Below are 20,146 nucleotides of genomic sequence, written 5' to 3'. Positions count from 1 at the left end.
CAAAACCTGCTTAAAATAAGAGGTGATTATATTATAATTATCTAAGGGTAAAGTCTGAGTGGCGGACGCAATAGACTAATTTCGGTCGTAATAATATTGAAGGTATTATGCTATTACCTTACCATAATAACAAGTTCTATTAATAATAATTATTTATCATTTTTCCCGACATCAACTAGAAATTTGTTTTTTACCTGGTTTGATTCCGACCGCAACTAGGATTTTTTTTACCTAATTTAATCATGACCTCAACTCGGTATCAGCCTATCTTAACCTTAAGGAAACCAATAACAATTTTTAAAGACTTAATAATAATATATCTAAACCTTAAGGAAACCAATAACAATTTTTAAAGACTTAATAATAATAGGTATAGAGGGTGATTTTTTAAGCATGCTCACCTCATCGATGCATTTATTATGATTTTTGGAATTTTTATACATAGGTACTTGAAGAAGATATTTTTGATTTCTTAAGATTTTTTGTACCACTTAAGCATAATCCTATGACAATAAACTTCTATTTTCCAAATAGGAACTCTTCTTTTTCGTTTTTAATTATTAAGTAGATACTTTTTGAGGATTTTATTGTATCTTAATCAAAATTCAAAGGAGTAGTTTTTGAGATATATAACTTTGTGTACTAAGTACTTTAGACTAATAAGTCTATAAACATTTTAATAACTCAGATACTACTCATCAGAACTTTGATTTAGATAGGAACATACAAATTTTCAAGAAAATAATCCATTAAATAATTTGCAATAAAAAAGGGTGGTTTTTATTTGAAAAATAGAAGTTTGTATTACATTTGTAGTTGAAAATATGATCTTACGATAAACTTAAAAGTTCTAAAAATCTAAATTTGAATAAATAGATGGTTACTATTATCACTAAAATATCCAAAATCAAATTTACTTAAAATCTTTGCACAAAATCACTGGCCAATTATGAATTTATCATTCTGTAATTTGGAACTACAATAGTAGGTAACAGATCAATTGATTGCATTGTGATACTATTTTAATTATTATAAAATATATGGTATGTATTTTTTTAATGTTTATCGGACGCAATCATCAATTTACTTTCGGTACAATATATTTTTATTCATAGGTACTTTTATACATTTTTGAAACTTTCAGACAAAAAAAAATAACTGCTAAAAATTACAATAATAAATAACTATGATTAATTACACCCTATTAATTACTACAAACATGTTGAAAATTCCTGTGTACCTATTATCTACTCTTCTATCACAGAACTAAAATGACTGAAAAAGCCTTAAATGTCAATAAGTACCCAACACGGCTACACGGTGATATAGGTACTCGTAGATTAAATTGTTACCTAATGCCGTTTTCACCATGTTAGAAAACGTCAGTAGATAAATGCAAATCTCGCGTGATTAACATTGAACTCGTGTCCGATTTATTAGTATGCTTACGTTTGTTATAACAATGACGACATGTAATCGACTTTCTTTGTTTTCAATGTCAATTCAGTATCTTAATTTGAATTTTCAAGACTTTAATATAGGAATTACGGAAATGAGTAACTGCGTACAACTAGACAAAGGTATTCCTAAATTGGGATTTATACGTTAATACAAATACCTAATACGCCTTTAAAAACCGACGTAGGTAATATATAATAGTATAATAAGAAGTCCTAAACTAATTTTATTGAATTGTGTCTGTCTTTTCTATCTCAATTTTAATATAAGTTCTAATTTATTCTGTTTTTTTCATTTACCAGGCGATCGTCACAGGTACAACTTATCTCGTTATATTGTTCCAGTTTCAATAAATTAAGGATCAAACCAAATATCTTTAAGAGAGCGCTACACCCTATGCGTTGCCTATGTCTGTTTTGGAAACGCATAACATAGCAAATTGTATACGTTCTGAATAATCTATTAAACTTTGTTATGATTAATATTGGAGCGAATTGATCTATTAAAAAATTTATAAGTAAGAACATTATCAAGTGAATCTTAAAGAGTTTTTTTTTATATTATTAGATTAATCATCTGAAATGTGGCTTGGTAAGGCGCAGCCGTACGCTCAATCTGGATAAAAGCTCCGAGTTGTACGTATCGGTCGGCGTTGTTAGTTCTCGGATGGGTGATCACCTGGGTTTTTAGCAACAAATCCTTGCCACACATACAAAAACGTGATCCAACTAATCTCCCCCTCTCCCAGTACCAAGCTAATGGTCTTAGTAGTTGAAACCTTAAACTGAATAATAATAACACAAATGTAGCTTATAGTCATTTATTATCAACTGTGCAGTAAATCATAATGTACATTCAAATTGTCTACTCGTTAATAACCTATGGACAGTCCGTACGGATCATAATATTATGATACTTATTATTGTTGTTGATATAAACATAACGTATAAAGTATACGTATTAGTAAACAATGTACATGCTGAATATGCCACACACATAATCAATGATTACTTGAGCATATTTTTACAAAAATAAGCAACAATTTAAAATTAATTTCTATGTAAACCCATAATTAGTGTGTCTACTGTCTAGACGTCTAGTCCATATAGCTACTTATCCACTAATATACTTTTATTTAAAATAAATAAAATGCTTAACATACAATTTAAATAAATTTACAAGTATACAATTAATATATTATGTATGAGATATAGTAATATTTTAATATTATGTAAATATACGTCTACACTTACCTATATAAACTACTTATATCCTATGGTACCTATGGTACCAACTACCAACGGATTACGATGTATAATATATCATATAATTTACTTCATATTCGTACTTAATACTTTGTTGATTTTACAGTTTTAAAATATTAATTAATTTTAAAGGTCAAGGAACCTAGTCAGTACTTTAAGTACTTGTAAGGAAAAGCGATAACGAAATGTTCGATGGTAAACAATTATAATATGCACGCAAAATTAATGATAACTGTACATCATAAAATGTAGACAATGTAGTGCTATATGAAATACAGACAGCTGTCGATCAAATGTAATAATCCATCCCTTGGATTTAACTAATTTATGTAAGCTCAAAAGTTATTATTAGAACGTATTACCATTATATCATACACATATTTTTTTGTGCAAACATATTGTTTGAGGTGTTAATTCCTTAACTTTAAGAATTAACTATTTTATATAATTTAATCCAAATTACATGGACAATTTCGGAATAATAAAATGATTTATAGTACCTATTTCATTTTTGCCTTATTTAGATAAATTCAAGAGATAAATTTTTTTGTGAAAACTTCCGTTGGTGGGTAGATATGCAGATTTATGTGTTTTTATCGTATATTTGACTGTCACAATTTTCGATCTTAATTTTATTGTCTTAATAGTTTTTATATAAGCGGATAAAAAAGCGACTTCATGCAAATAATTTATATATCATATTAATTCATATATTATACATTTATTCTGTGTAAACACCTAGTGTCGATTGGATTTACAATACTATTTACAACTGTGGTTTCGATATATGGCTATTTTGCTTGCCAAGTAACCAAATTGAATTTATTAAACAAACATTAATACGATTGATAACAATGTAACATTGTTTTAAATGTAACATAACATTGATAAAATATCTAACAAATATGGACGGTTTGCCTTTTATACCGGGATTTCGTTTTAATGACATAACAGTAAGTAACCATATCATATAATATTGAGTTCATTATAGGTAGGTACATTTAATTGACCAACCCATAATATTTAATATGAAAATAATATTTACGTGAGTTATCATTTTTTCATATTTGATAATGTTTGATGTAGAAACAAGATTTCAATTTGAGTGCTCAATTCCGATGGAAAAACGGATATGCCGTTCCCAAAGTTAAGGCAACAGGTATTGGAAAGAGTGCGCTAGATGTTGACACAGTTTTGTACGGTGAAAAATTTGACATAACTGGGTAATTATAATCGGTACATATACATAAATACACTAGATACCTACATTTGTACAAGGCTGGGCAAGTTAATGATATTTTTAACTTAGTTAAGTTAAATTAAAATCTAAATCAATTTAATAGTTAAAAGTTAATCCAATATTGTCTATCAATTGAACTAAGTTAAAAGTTAACCAACATTTAATATTAACTTTTTAACTCAAGTTAAGTTAACTAGTTAAAAAAAAAGTTTCTTGTTTTCATATAGGTAAAATAAAAACGATCGGTACCGAAAATTGTTCATGTTATTAGACCAAAGATTTATTATTATTTCATGTGTTTTAAAAGGTAACAGTACACATTTTTTTAGTATTATAACTAAAGACCGGATTTATATGCATTTAAAATTTAAATATGCATGCAAACATGCACTAAAAAAGGCAAAATATGCAAGAAAAAGATGCAAAATATACAAAATTAAATTTCAGTTTTTATTAAATGCTATAATTGATTTTAATTTTGCAGTAATAATTATTTATCAAGTATTGATTTATGCAGACTTATTGACTGCATGTCTACGATGTTGAAAATAGCAACATGCATTTTATACAAAATCCGGTCTTTACTTATAACTTAAAAAATGTGTATACCAGCAATTTGTATTCCTACAATAGTTTACATCATTTCAAAAAAAAAAATGTATACTTTTAATAAATAAAAAAAATTCATATGTATACACATTTGAAATTGTATTTATTGTGTTTCCGCAAAGATTCCTAATCTAAGTACTAATTGTTCATTATTTTCAATTTTATAATAATAAAATAACATTATAAACTTTACTTTAAGTTATACAATTTAATTGTATAAATATAATAAATATAATAAATATATTTTATATAGCTAAAAGTCTGAAACTCCCTTGTAGACACAATATAGGTAGGTAATTAAATAAAAAAAAAAAAAAATGATAAATCAAATAACGGTGATGAAGCCGAAAAATAACGGGCATTGTTAATATTCGTAATTTCATAATATAAGTAAGTATTTATATTTTATACGAATTTGAAAGCATATTACATAATAATTAAAATTGAAATTAACTTAACTTTCTTAAACATAACATTAACACAAGTTGATAAAAAGTTATTTCAAAAGCTCCTAAAGTTAATAATTAAGTTAATAATCATAAAAAAATTGAATAATTAAGTTAAAAAGTTAAATTAACTTGAAATGCCCAGCCTTGCATTTGTACGTATAATAATTGCATATATGTTAGTCTACGTGAACATAAAAATGAACAGTTTATTAGTATGCCTTAAGCGAGTGTTGTGAAGTATTTAAATAAAAGTATTTGAGTTAATAGAATCTTATTATTGGTAGGTACTTGGTACGAACATTATATTAATCAAATATAATCAATAAATAATAAATTCCAAATAAAAATCGTGTAAGCAAAACACTGATAACCCTAATCTATTCTAGGTTGGGTAGGTTAGGTTAGGTTTAAGAACCTAAATCACAGATATTAATCAAAAAAATAAAAATATTAAATAGCTGACAAAATTGGCCAAATGTTCTTATTCAAGAGATGAATATTTACATTTTCATAACATTGATAAAGATATTATTGTTATCATATAAAATAATTAGTATAAGTTCCTGATTTTATAATTTTATAACTTAACTTACTGAAATCTTAAATGTATATTATTAACTTTAAACTTATCAACAGTGATATAAATTATGCAATAAGTACCTACTTAATCAAGTACAGATTTGTCAGGTGAATAATATTACATTTATGAAATTGTGTTTAAATAAATCAATTAATTTAAATATTCAAACATTTAAACATTAAAATAAAATATTTTTTAATATTTAAGTATAGATAAACAAAAACAAATATTCAAGCAATCAATTAAGTATAATATATTGATTAAATACTAATATTTGTAAATAATAAGTATATAAATAACACAAAATAATTTTGAACAAATAAAACGATATTGATAAAATGATAATCATAAATGTGGCTAGGGATCCTAGTCTAGTAGGTAATAAAAATATTTAAAATAAAACCGTTATACCGTTATTATAGCTATTTTGGTTTAATAACAATAAAAATAAAAATATTTAAAACAAATAAAATAGAACTGTTATATTACATAGGTAACAACAATAGGCATTTGGTAAATAGGTTACCTACTATTGAGCATTGGTTGGTTCGTAAAAATGTTTTGTCTTGTAATTCCTGCCCCCACATTGTAATAATACATACAAGAATTTAATATAACAGTGATTTAATTGTAACATTTAATAGTACTTACTTGTTAGCTCAAAGACCAATGATTAGAGGAGTGTTTTTATTACTTAAATATAATAGGTATTAATATTAACTCAGCTCATCCAAATTTAAGCATGCGCGTATTGCAGGAGTTTGAATTGTTTGAAACTTGTTTATTAAGTACCTATGTTTCATTATATTGTATTTCTCGTTTGTTGCAATAAATTATGTAATTATTATTAAATTAACTAAAAGAATAATATAATTTGTGATTGTAATATTATACTTTTAACTTTAATGTAAATGTGTATAGTGTACCAACTATAGGTAGGTATTATGCATTTAAATGTCTTAAATAATGTTGGATTCCCGGCGTAAGTTATCATGACTTATCATTTCATATTTTCATCATAATACATATTTTGTAAGCATTCACCTCTTAGATAAGAGAATTCCGGCCATTTTGTCAGTTTCATATTTTTTACATTTGAGGAATAGAGTCTGGGAAAACAGATTACCAAAATAAATCCTGGTGGAAACAGTTTCTACCGATTTGGGATGGTAAATACAGAAGATTTTATATTGGTTATTTTACTTTTTCTAATAAATTCATTTTGTTATTGAAACTTTATAGTTAGTTTAGCCGACAGTATGCTCGGTTTAGTACAATTTCTACTGATATTATTAAATACATTCAAATGAACTTTACTTAAAGTCAAACAAATACGAAATGTCGGGGGAATACATACAATCTGATAGTAGTATCCCAACTACAGGTAGGGGAGAAACCGACGAACCATCAGCAAGACAGTGCTCACGGTGGTAATCTGTCTTCCCAATAATTGAATAAATGCATAAGTGGTTTCTAAACGACTCGAGCTGGATTAAACTTAACTATTCAAACTTATCTAAATTATATCAACTTCAACTGAACTTATAAAAATTTAAAAAAATTTCATGTCAATACAACAATGATAACAAATATGAAAAAAATATTAAGTCAAACTTTCATCATAACAACAATATTTTTTAATTTATTATTTGGTGTTTTTGTTTATTTTGTTTATTTTATTGTGTTGGATTTTGATTTGGTTGGTTCGGTTTTTCAACTGATCTAAGACTAACTGTTAGTATTTGATTTGATTTAAAGACTGAATAGTTTGTAACAGTACCAGTTTTATGCAAACATTTGTATGTTGAATTTACACTTTATAGTTACGATCCAACATTGACGTATGGAAAAGCCAAAGACGATCCGAAACCAATTGCTCTACCAAATTTTGTAAAGTTCGATAGAAAATGTCTGTCCTTCATTGGATACACCAAAGATACTGTAGATAATTCACCAATAGTGACGTTTCGAGTGCGCAAAGTTAAAATTACATACTTCTTGGTTGATGACACTATTACCGTCGAGGAATCCGTTATTAAGGTTATTTTTTCTTTACTAATCCTAAAATATTAATATTTCCTCAATTTCTATTTTTCAATAACGAGTAGCTAACACTATTTAAATTTATTATATTATTTAGGTATGAATAATTCGGTGTTACATATAGATTTAATTTTTTTTATAAAATGGTCACCACAATTTGGTTGTTAATGTTGGTTTTGAAATGATCTCACCCAAATTACATTTTATACACAATTCTATGAAAACAGCCATCAAGTAATGAAAACGACCATCGTCCAACGGTTGGCAGGGATAGTAGGATAGATGTTTTCGATTTTTCTATTATTAGTTGCTCTTACTAGTTACTAGTTGTTATATAACATTACACAGGTACTTTTAATTTTATACTATGAGGTCTTTTCAATATTTACAATGTAAAATTCCAAATTTCACTCTCTCCGTGACTGTTGTCCGCAACACACGTATCTGTTACCATGCACGCAGTTTCTTTTGTTTCTCAAGTCTAACCGTGAATGGTGTCAAAAAAATCCGGGTACCGGCCTGTTTATCCTCCTACCGCCATCACCAAGGGATTCCAACCTCTCAAGAACAAATCATCCAAAAATCGGTAATTATAATTATTATACGTCTATACGGCATCTACGTTTACGTAATTATTGTCGTCCGCGCTCCCCGGCGTTGCATCTATTTATCTAATCCAACCCAAGTCGCGATAACGACAATACACACAATGAACCGCAACAATAATATAAATAGTACCAACGAGAAAAATAAAATCTCAAATAAAAATAAAGCGAATTTCGCTTCGTCCAGTCGTATACAGAGTGTATAAAATGATGTGTTCGAAAGTTCTGACATGGATATATACGATACCGTTAACAATTCGAGAAAACCCGGTAGGGATCTTTCATCATCCGGCGAACCTTTCACAAATAAAATAGCTAAAACGATGCAAAAATTATATTTTTAACAACAAATAGATACTCCTGCCTTGCTGCTGAGGACAAACTCGATACAGCGCACCCACCTCAGAATCCATCAAACGAAGCATCAGACGATATTAGTGAACCTGCTAAACCCCCACCATATCCACCACCAATCACAGTTCAAGGGGTACTTGATTTCGTTGCACTTCGCAACGATTTTCTCAAACTGCTTGGTGCAGATAATTTCTTATTTAAATCATCAACAAATGATTTAAAAATCTTCACTAAGAATTCCGACTCTTACAGAGCTGTGATAAGATATCTAAACAAAAAAAAGCTGAATATCACCCATATCATCAACTTAAGAACAACGCTTTTCGCGTTGTTGTACGTAATATTCATACTTCCACAAATTAAATGAGATTGGAATCGTCATTCAGAATTGGCTTCACTGTGCGTCTCGTTGCTAATGTCCGTCACAAAATAACAAAAAAAATTTGTAGCTTTTTTTATTGATCTTAAACCTGCCAAAATCAACAAAGATATATTTCATGTTACCAAAATTTGAATTGAAGAACCGTATAAACGTCGGGAAATAATCCAGTGCCAAAACTGCCAGAAATATGGTAACTCAAAATCCTACTGTTCTCACCCACCTCGCTGCGTCTGCTGTGCTGAATTCCACACGTCTTCATCTTGTACCAAATCCGTGTTGATCAACCACCAACATGTACTTTTTGTGGAGAAATCATCTGGCCAACTATTATGGATGTATGGTCCACAAAGACTTACAAAAATTTCACAGTAGTTTAAAAACTACAATAAAAAAAATGTATACCCAAATAATTCTGTAAATAAGTGAGAAGTATGTGACGATAAACATTCTTCAGACCTACCAAATTTTAATATTAACGACACTAAAGCGTTCCCAAATCTTTCTAAAAACAATTCTCGCAATTACTCTCAAAACCTTAGATCAAACCCAAACACAAACTCAAATACAACCAATATCCCTCCAGAAAACGTATTAACAATTCAATGTGCCTTCTTATCAGAATTAAAACTAATAATTAATCCACTAATTCAACTCCTTACGACAGTCATAAATAAATTAATATTAATAGATGATAAATAGACAAACAAACACTAACTTTCTCAATACATTTTCTGGAATACAAACGGACTAAAACAACACGAACCCGTGCTATTAAACTTATTTATTGAAAAACAGATAGACATCGCTTTAATCTTTGAAACCCACAGCAATACAAATTCTAAACATTTTTTTCCTGGCTATAGTATGAACAGATCTGACCATCCCGATGGAACTGCTCACGGTGGATCTGCTATCGTAATCTCAACCAAAATTAAATGCCAATCTTTACCAAACCTTCAGACAAATGCAATACAAGCCGCAACAATTTTAATCACTTTATACAAAATAAAATATGATATGTGGGCAAATGCACATATTAGTGTTCAAAAATAAGTTACACGAAACAGTTATGTTAAATACAACTTTGTAATCAATTGATAAATTCCAAATAGTAAACTTAAAACTAAAACATGAGTCATGAATAGAAATATTAAAATGATAAAAAACGTACATAGTCATTAAATTTAAATTATAAAATCTAGTCTTCTATTAGATTTTGCAAATACATCGATGACATCCTCAGAGTTTATTGTTATATCACGATGAGCATGTAGTGAAGCCAGTCCATTCAATCAATCTCCCGAAATTCTTGTTCTCATCCATATCTTTATCCGCCTCAGAGATGAAAAATTGCGTTCTGCTGATGCAGTGGTCGCTGGTCACAAGTATATTTAATAGAATATTGATTTCAAGAAAACAGTCGTAGTCACAACGTTTTAAAGCATCAATATGAGTCACAGGTAGTTGCTTTTCGTTGAGCCAATATTCGTGCCAGAGGGTTAATTCTCCAGTTATGCGTTTTTCAAATATATCATGAGATACATTTAAATAATTTGATACTACATCAATAAATTGATTAACCACGTTTAAAATCTTATTTTCTATTTTAGTCTTATCGTTAAAAATATCTTTTTTCTCAATTATATTAGGAAGGACTACATCAAAATCGTATACCGATTTTGAAGCTTCGTCAAATCTTGATTCTAAATCAGCTAATAATTCATCCAAAAAAGGAATAAAAAAGACAATTTTATAGTATTTTTCAGGTGTTTCAACTTGAGGATTTTCTCTATTTTTCATCGAGCTTGTTAATCTTGGCATAATATTTATGTCTGATAGTCCTAAATTGACTAGCTTATGTTTTGTGTTTTCAAATATTTTATTGAAACATTCATCACTGTTCAAACGCTTCTTTTTCAAAACTGAAATTACAGATTTAATTAATGTCGTAGCTGATAATTTATCTTGACGTTTAGATTGTAACAATTTAGTTATTGGTGATGTTATTATAAACATTTCAGAAACAATATTTAGCGTTAAAAGAATCTCGGGAGTAGTTACTGACATAGATAAACAAGATGCCTTAGATGCGGTGCTAATATCATCCCAGTCTAATATTTCATCTAAAACATCAATTATTGAACCTAGTCTTGAAGAGAAAAGAACTGTACTATACAATCGTGTTTTTCTGCCCACCTAGTTTCATATAAAGAGTGCAACGAGGTATTCAAAGTTTTTTCCAAAACAAAATGTTTTTTAGCTGAAGAACTTAAAAAATGTGTAACTTCTTTTATCAAACCAAAAGTGTTTCTTATGAATTTGATTTTACATAATTTCATAATCGATAAATTTAGCGCATGGCTATAACATGAACATTTTATTGCGTTTTTCATTTTTACTCTTAACATATTTTACAGCTCCACATTTTTCTGATAGTATGACAAAACAGCCATCTGTTGCTATCCCAACAGATTTATCAAGAGGTAAACCAAATTTATCTAAAATGTTTATAACTGATTTACTAATTAATTCACCGGTGATTTTTGGTTCAACTTCTCTTCCAGTATTTCTTTAATTATCCTGGTGGCAATCTAAAAATCCAATAAAATCCTCAAATACTTCATTTTCATAAACATACCGAATAACTGTAACAAGTTGAGAAATTTTTGACAAATCGGTTGTTTCATCGAAAATAACGCTTAACACTTAGATTGTTTCAATCTGTCTAAAACTTTTTTCAAAATCAAATTTCCCATGATAAATATTAGTTCATTTTGTGTAGTTTTACTTATATATGTAGCTCTAGATTGAGTAGTTAAAAGATGATTTTTTAAAGTTTCGTCTCCAGCTGATATTCTGAAATTTAACAACTCTCTGAAATTTCCTTTATTTTCCGACGGAGTATCAGAATCGTCAAATAAACTACCATCATCACGATGCCCCCTAATAGCAATATTCTGTCGACCAAGAAATGCTATGGTTTCAATAATAGGTTTTAATCTAGCCCTATTTTCTAGAACTTGTTGATGACGTGCACTATTAAGTTTATTAATTACTTCATTTTTAGGATTGTAATAATTATTTAAAAATGCTTTTCCATCTTGAATGGAGTTCTTTTGATAAATATTTTTATTATGTGTTTCGAGGTACTCATCTTTCCCTAGTAATTTTGTAAATTTGATTAAAGGATTAGATACAAGACATTTTAAGGGCATTACGTTATTTGACCCAGTGCCAGTTTTCGTGTGATTAAAAATTGCACAGTAAATACAAAATAAACCTCCTTCTGATTTTGATAAAACAAGCCATTCATATTTATCTAAATGCTCTTTTTTCACATATTTGTTTTCAATTTAACCATTTTTTTATGTGTAGAAAAAGGATAGTTATAACTACTTGGTGGTTTCCAATGATTTTCTATTTATTCTTTTTTTACTAAATCTGTAATAATAGTTTTTGATTTTAAAACAAAGCCTATATCTAGTACATCATAAACATAATTAACTTCTTGTTTTAACTCACGTGGTTGCAGTTTCGCACTAATAATCATAGTCAAATACAAATTATTAAACCGCGGTCATTAGAAAGTTGGCAGGGCTTGATGTTATGTTTATTAAAATTTAATAAAAGAAAATGCCATTCATTTCACCCAACTGATTACAATATTTTAACTAACCATGCAGCTGAAATGTGGAAAAACAAGATTTTTAAAGAAAGTAAAAAGAAAAAGTTATTTAGGAATACTTAAATTAAAAACATAGATGTTTAGGGGTCGTATAAGTTAAAGTCGTTTGGCTTAGAAAAGTTTGTTAAGTTCAATATTCTAAAAGGTGGATAGGAGCTAATTTTTTCAAGAGGAAAAAAATGAAGATTTACCCATACCTTACCCCTAAATCCATATCCTGTTTCACAAGGAGGTATTGGTATTCTCATTTAAAAAAATGGAAGTAGTTGATTTGAAACTGTTTGAACACTATCCCAAAAATAAAAATGTTTATGACTATTGCATTACCTACTTACCAGTTACGCACCAAACGTATGTCTGGTGTATAAATAATTTTACGATATCGATTAGTTGATAAAAATAATATACTATGGTATTAAGCTAATACTTTTAATAAGTGTAACAAGAAAATTAAGTTGTTATCGATATATAATGTATAGATATGAAATTTATCAGGCACCTATAATCTTTTAATTCAATTAAGATGCATGTCACAAGATATTATTTTCAGAATCTAAGTATGTTCTCGAAAGGTAATAATATAGAAGAAAACGATTATTAGCAATTGTATAGTAATATGATACTCTATTATAATCACCACTGTATAGTGTAGTAAATAAAACATTTTTTTTTCATCCTGCAGAACGCGGGTTATGTCCAAGGATGTGTACTTAAACGCGGCCATATACCCAATCCACACCGTGAAGGCAGGTATTGGCATTGGTCCGACTTCAACATCGGCGATGAAATTAGTTTCTACGGAACTACGTACAAGTTGTGCGGCTGCGATCAGTTCACCAGAAAATATTTGACGAGCATGGGCGTGGTGGTGGCTGACAATGAACCAGTGATGGAGGACCCTTATATCGCAATTAGGCAGATGAATCTGCAGCGGGAAATCGAAAAATCGAAAATTCCAAGTTTGGCGTCCGACGGTAGATTTGCCGAGGAGAAGCTCAGAAAGTTTTTGGAATACGACCCGATGGTACTTAGGTATGCTTACGGCCTAGCTTGTGTTTGGAATTATTATGAAGACAACTCAATGATATTATGTACATTTGTACTTTCACCATTACCGATTACTCGATATTATTCACACCATTAAACACTCGTGTTTTTGGTGTTCTGAAGCGTTGGATGTTTCCAACAATAACTTACTACATTTATGGAGTTTATTTTGATATCATAATATGTTCCTATAATAATTCGCTTTTTAAAACATTTTACAGGTTTTACGCGACCTGGAATAGTGACGTCTCGGATCCTACAGAGGGTAAGTATTTCGTTATTGTTTATTACTTAACTGACGATCGGATAGAAATCAACGAATCAACAACTATGGGTAATAAATGTAAGCTGAATCAATCTAATGTGTTTTTAAGCAAAATTAAACTACCCAAAAGCTGGTCAAATTTACCATGTAAGTAAAGACACTTTTCCATTACCTTAGTACCTACCTGGAATACTTTATATTTATATATATATATTTATTATACTATATTCCAAATATTATTAATTTTTAATGTATTTAGTATTTAAATAAAATACAATAGGTATTAATATATTAGCTGACATTGATGGATAATTTTATTTTCTCAATTTTTTTCAATTTCCAGCAAATTTTCCATCTATTTATTTAGAAGCAGGAGTTAATGAATATCAAGAATATTATGAACTGAAAGATTTCATAATAGGAAAAACAATAAGTGTGTTGGGTCGTAGGTGCGTAAGCTAAGCTACTCAGTCAAAGGTCTTGAATATTTAAACTTTTATTCCATTTACAGATTTATACTATATGACTGTGATCCGTTCACTAGAGATTACTTCAAAGACGTTTTGAAAATCAATCAACCTGAACCCATCCAACCAATAAAACTAGAAAACAATTATTTAGCTGTGACTCAACTGGTACCTAACTAATTATTATATAGAAAAATAATCGTCTAAAGTATTTTTAGTATTTTTGTTCTTTTAATGATGGTTATAAATTACTAGGCGATACCACCTCACACCGGTATTGGTGATCCAGACGACACGCGTCAGAATTGTTTATCACTTGTACCTAAACCACCGAAAACTTTAGATTTTGTAAATTTTGTGCTTAACGCAACCAAAAAACTCAGATATAAATTAAAGATGGTTCCTGTGAATGAAATAGATAACTTTCGTGATTTCATCATGGAATTTTGCATCGGCAACGATCAAATGTGTATAGTTGAATTAGCTAGTAGGAATAGCGGATTCACTAAAGGGCGGTTCATGTCATCTACACGATTACGGAAACCTGGGACTAGTGTAGATGAAAATCAGTTCTATGGACCCAAAGACTTTGCTATTGGTAATATATACATAATATCCTTAATATAATCATAAAATTGATTACGTTTCAGAATAAAATTACGAACCTTTTAAATAATCATAAAATTGATATAGCCTAATTTTTGTCTAATACTTGAATATAAAATTCTATCAAACCTATCAAATTCTGCCAATTATATACTATTATGAATTATAATTATATCTGTTTTAGGTGCTGAATTATATGTAAAAGGTTTGGTATTTATAATTACCGAGATAGACTTGTGGTCGTACAATTATATGAATGAACACAAAGACATGTTTACGCAAGAGGCAATTGATGGAGCTAAACGTTTTTTGGAAAGCAAAAATTTGTTGAGTAATCCAGAAAATGTGGAAGTCTGATCATTTGGATGTTAAAATATTAGTGCATACATTTTATCACCTACCTAATTTTTAACTTAGGTAACAACTTTTTATGTTAAAAAATAAATTTCAATACATATTATCAAAAAGTTTACCACATTACCAATAGTTACAACTATTGTAAATTCTTAGGTATTTATCTTCAATAAACCATTTATAAAAATTTACCAATCAATATGAATTTATAGTTAACTGATATTAAGTGATTGTGATAGATACCAATGAACGCTCTCGTTCTTTAAGCTTTTTCTTTTTCTTAGAATTAACTTAATACATTTGCGGCTCCCAAAGTTAAGGTTAGTGGCCACCCCTGCTCTATAACTTACCTATAACTATTCGTTGTATTTGAATACAAATTGAAAGCTCCAGTTTTTGTCTATTTTTCAACACGTAGTTTTCGCTAAGTTTGTATCACCTCGACTAAGTCTAGTGAATCGCCGTGAGCTATCTCCCAGGAAATTAAAAGGTATCATTGCTATTTACTTGTTTGTTCGCTCATTATACGTTTGGTTACAATCACATACTTTGAGGGATGTTCTTCGATATAAATCCATATTTTGGGCAACTTGCTATTAAATAATTTAACCTTGCTATTCATCAACCTTTATCTGCTTCATTTATTCGACATACTACCTCTGAAGCTACCACCCCTTCATTTTGAATTCTTCTTCAAACTCTTCAAAAGCTTCTTCAACATTCAACTCAATTACTACCAAGTGTGGTGAGCGCTGTGCAGGACACTACAATCTATACCACTTCACTTATTTAACGACTTAGCAAGTAGTCGTCAGTCTTGAGATGTGTGTTGAGAAAGGTACATAGGTATTGAAATTAATTAAACACTTACTACTTACACTTGTTTTGTAACAATAAACTTGAATAAAGTAAAACCGTTTATTAATTATAATTTTAACATAAAAATCCTTAGCACACTGTCGTAAGCGCGTAATACACTATCGATCCATGCTGACTATCTTTTATATAATGGTAGGTGCTCTACCCGTATTTATGCGGGTTCTCACAATGGCGTGATATTCTAATATTCTTATTCTACACCCCAATATTGCTGATTTGCATTATTATGTACAATAGGTAAAAACAACCTGTTGTTTTCACCTATAATCTCTATTTAAACTTTTATGCCTATTCCATATTTATAAATACCTTTATCTATGATAATTTGTGTATAATTTATAATTATAAGTAATATATTCTAATAAGCATTATGAAATAATAGTCCGTAGTATACTACTCTTTTTGGGTACTACACAAGCTGCATGTAAAAAAAGCACAATATCTGATCTTAAGTCCCGACCAACTGACGACAAAATTATCTAGCCAATCTCAGTTTTACTCCAAACGTAAAATGTGATTGTTTCAAAGAGGGGTCGTTTGTTCGAAAATAATGCATACGAATAAAAAGTATTTGAATTTTAAATGTTAGAAACTCTAGAAAATTAAAAATATGTTCGAATAATATGATTGTCTGAATTAAAAGTGTTAAAATTTTATATGTTAGAAAATTTAAATGTTCGAATATTGTTTTCAATTATTCGAACAATATTATTGTGGAATCAACAAACTTGAATTTTTCTAAGCCGACTGTTGAAGAAATTGGTTTATCCAAGTATACTAAATGCCAGACTCGGATTATGTTATTATATTATTACTAGCTGATCCCGTGCACTTCGTTGCCCGTTAAATGTACCAACTCTATATGACCTCAAACTTTGTTCAATTTGTTCTTTAATATTCGGTGTATGGTATTCAGAACTTATCTAAACTTTTCCGTTGCCCAGAATAAAAATTCTGATTCGTAGCACTATATTAGCTGAATTACCCGGCTTCGCCCGAGTGAAACATATTTGTGTATCACCTTCCCGCCACCGTACTTGTCCTGTCAGGGCAAAAATTCTCCTGAACAAAACCGTCACCCTGTTGATAGGGCGGTGTGAATTAAAAAATAATTAAATAAAACATATATAAGCATTTAAAAGTAAGAAATCGCTTTATTGTTAATCATTTCAATCATAATTATTAACAAAAATCAGTTTTATTTTCATTGTAGTGTTTTGTGATATACGATGTTTTTTGTTTGATTACCTGGCGCATAGACAAACAAATCTGATGGTTTGCCAACACGGGAACTGGCAACATACAGTTGACCATGTGAGAAACATGGGTTTTTCAGATTTATACCACAAACACTTAATGATTGCCCCTGGGACTTGTTTATGGTCATAGCAAAAGCAAGCCACACTGGAAACTGTAGTCGTTTAAACTCAAATGGCACATCAGTCGGAATCATTGGGATGCACGATATGAGAACATCTTCTCCTTTATACTTTCCTTTCAGTATAGTTGCTTCTATCACGTTGTTTAGTAATTTCTTTTATCGCTAACCGTGTGCCGTTGCAAAGGTTAGGTTAGGTTGGTTGATATTTTGCAACATTATAACTACCAATCCAACCTTTAATTGAAGATTGTGAGATGGCAATCCTGGTAAATCCAGTGAGTTTAAAAATTAAGGTGGATAGTTGACTACATCATCTTGGTTAGTTGCCGAATCAACTGATTTATATATCCTCGATTCACCTATAATTTGTTTTTGAATTTTGAAATTAAATTCATTTACATATATGTTTTTTGCAGCCAATATAGCTCGTTTGCTCAACCAATCATGGTTTCTGTAATTTCGAGCAAAATCTGGAAACACCTTCTGAATAAGTTCATCTTTTGGTCGAGTTAACTGACAAAAACTTTGAGGAAAGTTAATGAAGCTAGTCAACATGTCTATAGGAAATTTGCCATTACCAATGTCAATGAGTTGTTTAGAGAATATGATTTGTTTAATGTTTCACTCAAACAATTTAAAAGTGGCCTAATTTTATATAATTTTTCATAGTCTATTTCTCCTCTTTTTGGTATTAAAGAGTTGTCATTAAAATGTAAATTTGAAAGAATCCATCCAAATCTATTCACCGACATTATTTTAGAAATAAAGATATCATGGAAATCAGTGGCACTTGGTCAATAGTCTCTGTAGCTTGATAGTTTTTTCAACGACATAAGCATATTGATAGCAAAAAAATTTTTTATTTCATTTGGTGTAGTAGGTGTGTATGGTTTTCCAGCTTGAGTTGCATACAAATTTGTATGAAATGAAATATGTTCAATAAGAGTATCAGGAAAAAGTTTTAAAAATATATTTATTGGAGTAACATCTGACATACTTATTATATATTCTGTAACTCCAATATTATTTTCATTAAATGCATCTTCTTCAAACATAGAAACAGTTTTAGACCAAGTAGGCACTTGTAGAGGTTGGTTAGGAATTACTATATTCTGTATATTGTTCTGAACCGTTGAAGTTGATGGTGATGGTGGGATTATATTTAAATTTAATGGTGAAGCAATTGTTACTTGGCTTGATACATTTCTGTGAAAATAAATAAAAATATTAACAAAATAATAATACAAATAATTTTAATATGAAATAACACTATAAATTTGTAATATTGTATATATATTATATAAACTTACGAATGAGTTAGAGACACAAATTCCAAACTTTCTTGAAGCTGTTGATAATGGACAGGTGTAACTGAGTTACGAGTATTTGGTATAGATGGTGTCCTAAAGAAATAAGATTTCAGTACCATTTATAATATTATATTTCGCAAACTTACGTTGAAGATGAAAATATACAAGTTTCTAATGAGTTTGTTGGTAAAACAATATCATTCAAATTATTTGATTCGTCAGATTCGCTGTCCGAACAATCCAAAACAAACTCTTTTTCATAATCCGGATCCCCGTCAGTGTCATCGTCATCTAATTCCAGTTCAGAACCTGAAGGAAAATCTTCTTCAAGGTATTGAACCACACCTTTTTGCTACAATCTTGTACGACGTGACATCTTTGAAACTTTTAGAATATAATTCAAATTTCAAATTTTCAAAGTGAAAAAAATAATTTTTAAACATTTATAAATGCTTATCGGTTAAGAATAATGTGCATATTTTGATTGGTGGTTACGGCTGTTAACCACTACGAAGTATTAATTTTTATGTCAGTGATTGTTGCTATGTGATAGAAACTGATATGAATGAAAAATATACTTATCAATACATATACCAAAGATGTTACAAACAAAAATTGCGTTTTTAATTTATATAACGGGGACGATAAAGATAAACATTTGCAATACCTTGTATTGTATGCTGTGATACAAAATATAAACAGTTGGGTAAATACAACTATTTATAAATCAAAAGGTTGATGTGTTTACTAACCAATTGAAGTGGTAGTGTTTATTAACCACTATGCGTAAACAAGATAAAATTACAGACAAAACAAAAATTCAATGGCACGTCAAAACTAATTAAAATATTTTTCAAAACATGTTTCATAATGTTTTGTCTGTATTAGGTATATAAAATATAAGTTAACAAATAAATGAGTAATAAAATGTGTATAGTAATTATTGCCTACTTTTTTTTATTATCAGTAAAAAAAACTTTTGGGAGTGGAGGGTACTCTGTTATGTTTAAAAAAAAATTGTATTTAAGTTTTGGTATTTGACCCGTAAAAGGTTCCCCCCCCCCTTGCTCTCTAGAATACTCTAAAAATTAATTTAAATATGTCACCATACATCACCATATCCATATGGGTGGTAATCAAACTAAGTTCCTACCTCTATCGTGGTTT

The 20,146-nt window shown here is 29.3% G+C and overlaps 1 protein-coding gene across 1 annotated transcript; it reads left to right on the top strand.

Annotated features, from left to right (window-relative positions):
* Positions 1–3,628: 3,628 nt before the first annotated feature.
* On the top strand, positions 3,629–15,412 carry LOC111037327 (EF-hand domain-containing protein 1-like). Its single transcript, XM_022319848.1, has 9 exons — positions 3,629–3,676; positions 3,810–3,946; positions 7,425–7,641; positions 13,353–13,702; positions 13,939–14,129; positions 14,326–14,431; positions 14,494–14,617; positions 14,705–15,047; positions 15,240–15,412. The coding sequence occupies exons 1-9, from the start codon at positions 3,629–3,631 to the stop codon at positions 15,410–15,412; spliced, it is 1,689 nt and encodes a 562-aa protein (XP_022175540.1).
* The last annotated feature ends 4,734 nt before the right edge of the window (positions 15,413–20,146 follow it).

The sequence above is a fragment of the Myzus persicae genome, unplaced genomic scaffold (assembly GCF_001856785.1).
Source record: "Myzus persicae strain clone G006 unplaced genomic scaffold, MPER_G0061.0, whole genome shotgun sequence".
Taxonomy (NCBI): Eukaryota; Metazoa; Arthropoda; class Insecta; order Hemiptera; family Aphididae; genus Myzus; species Myzus persicae.
This window is presented reverse-complemented; position numbering and strand designations above follow the sequence as displayed.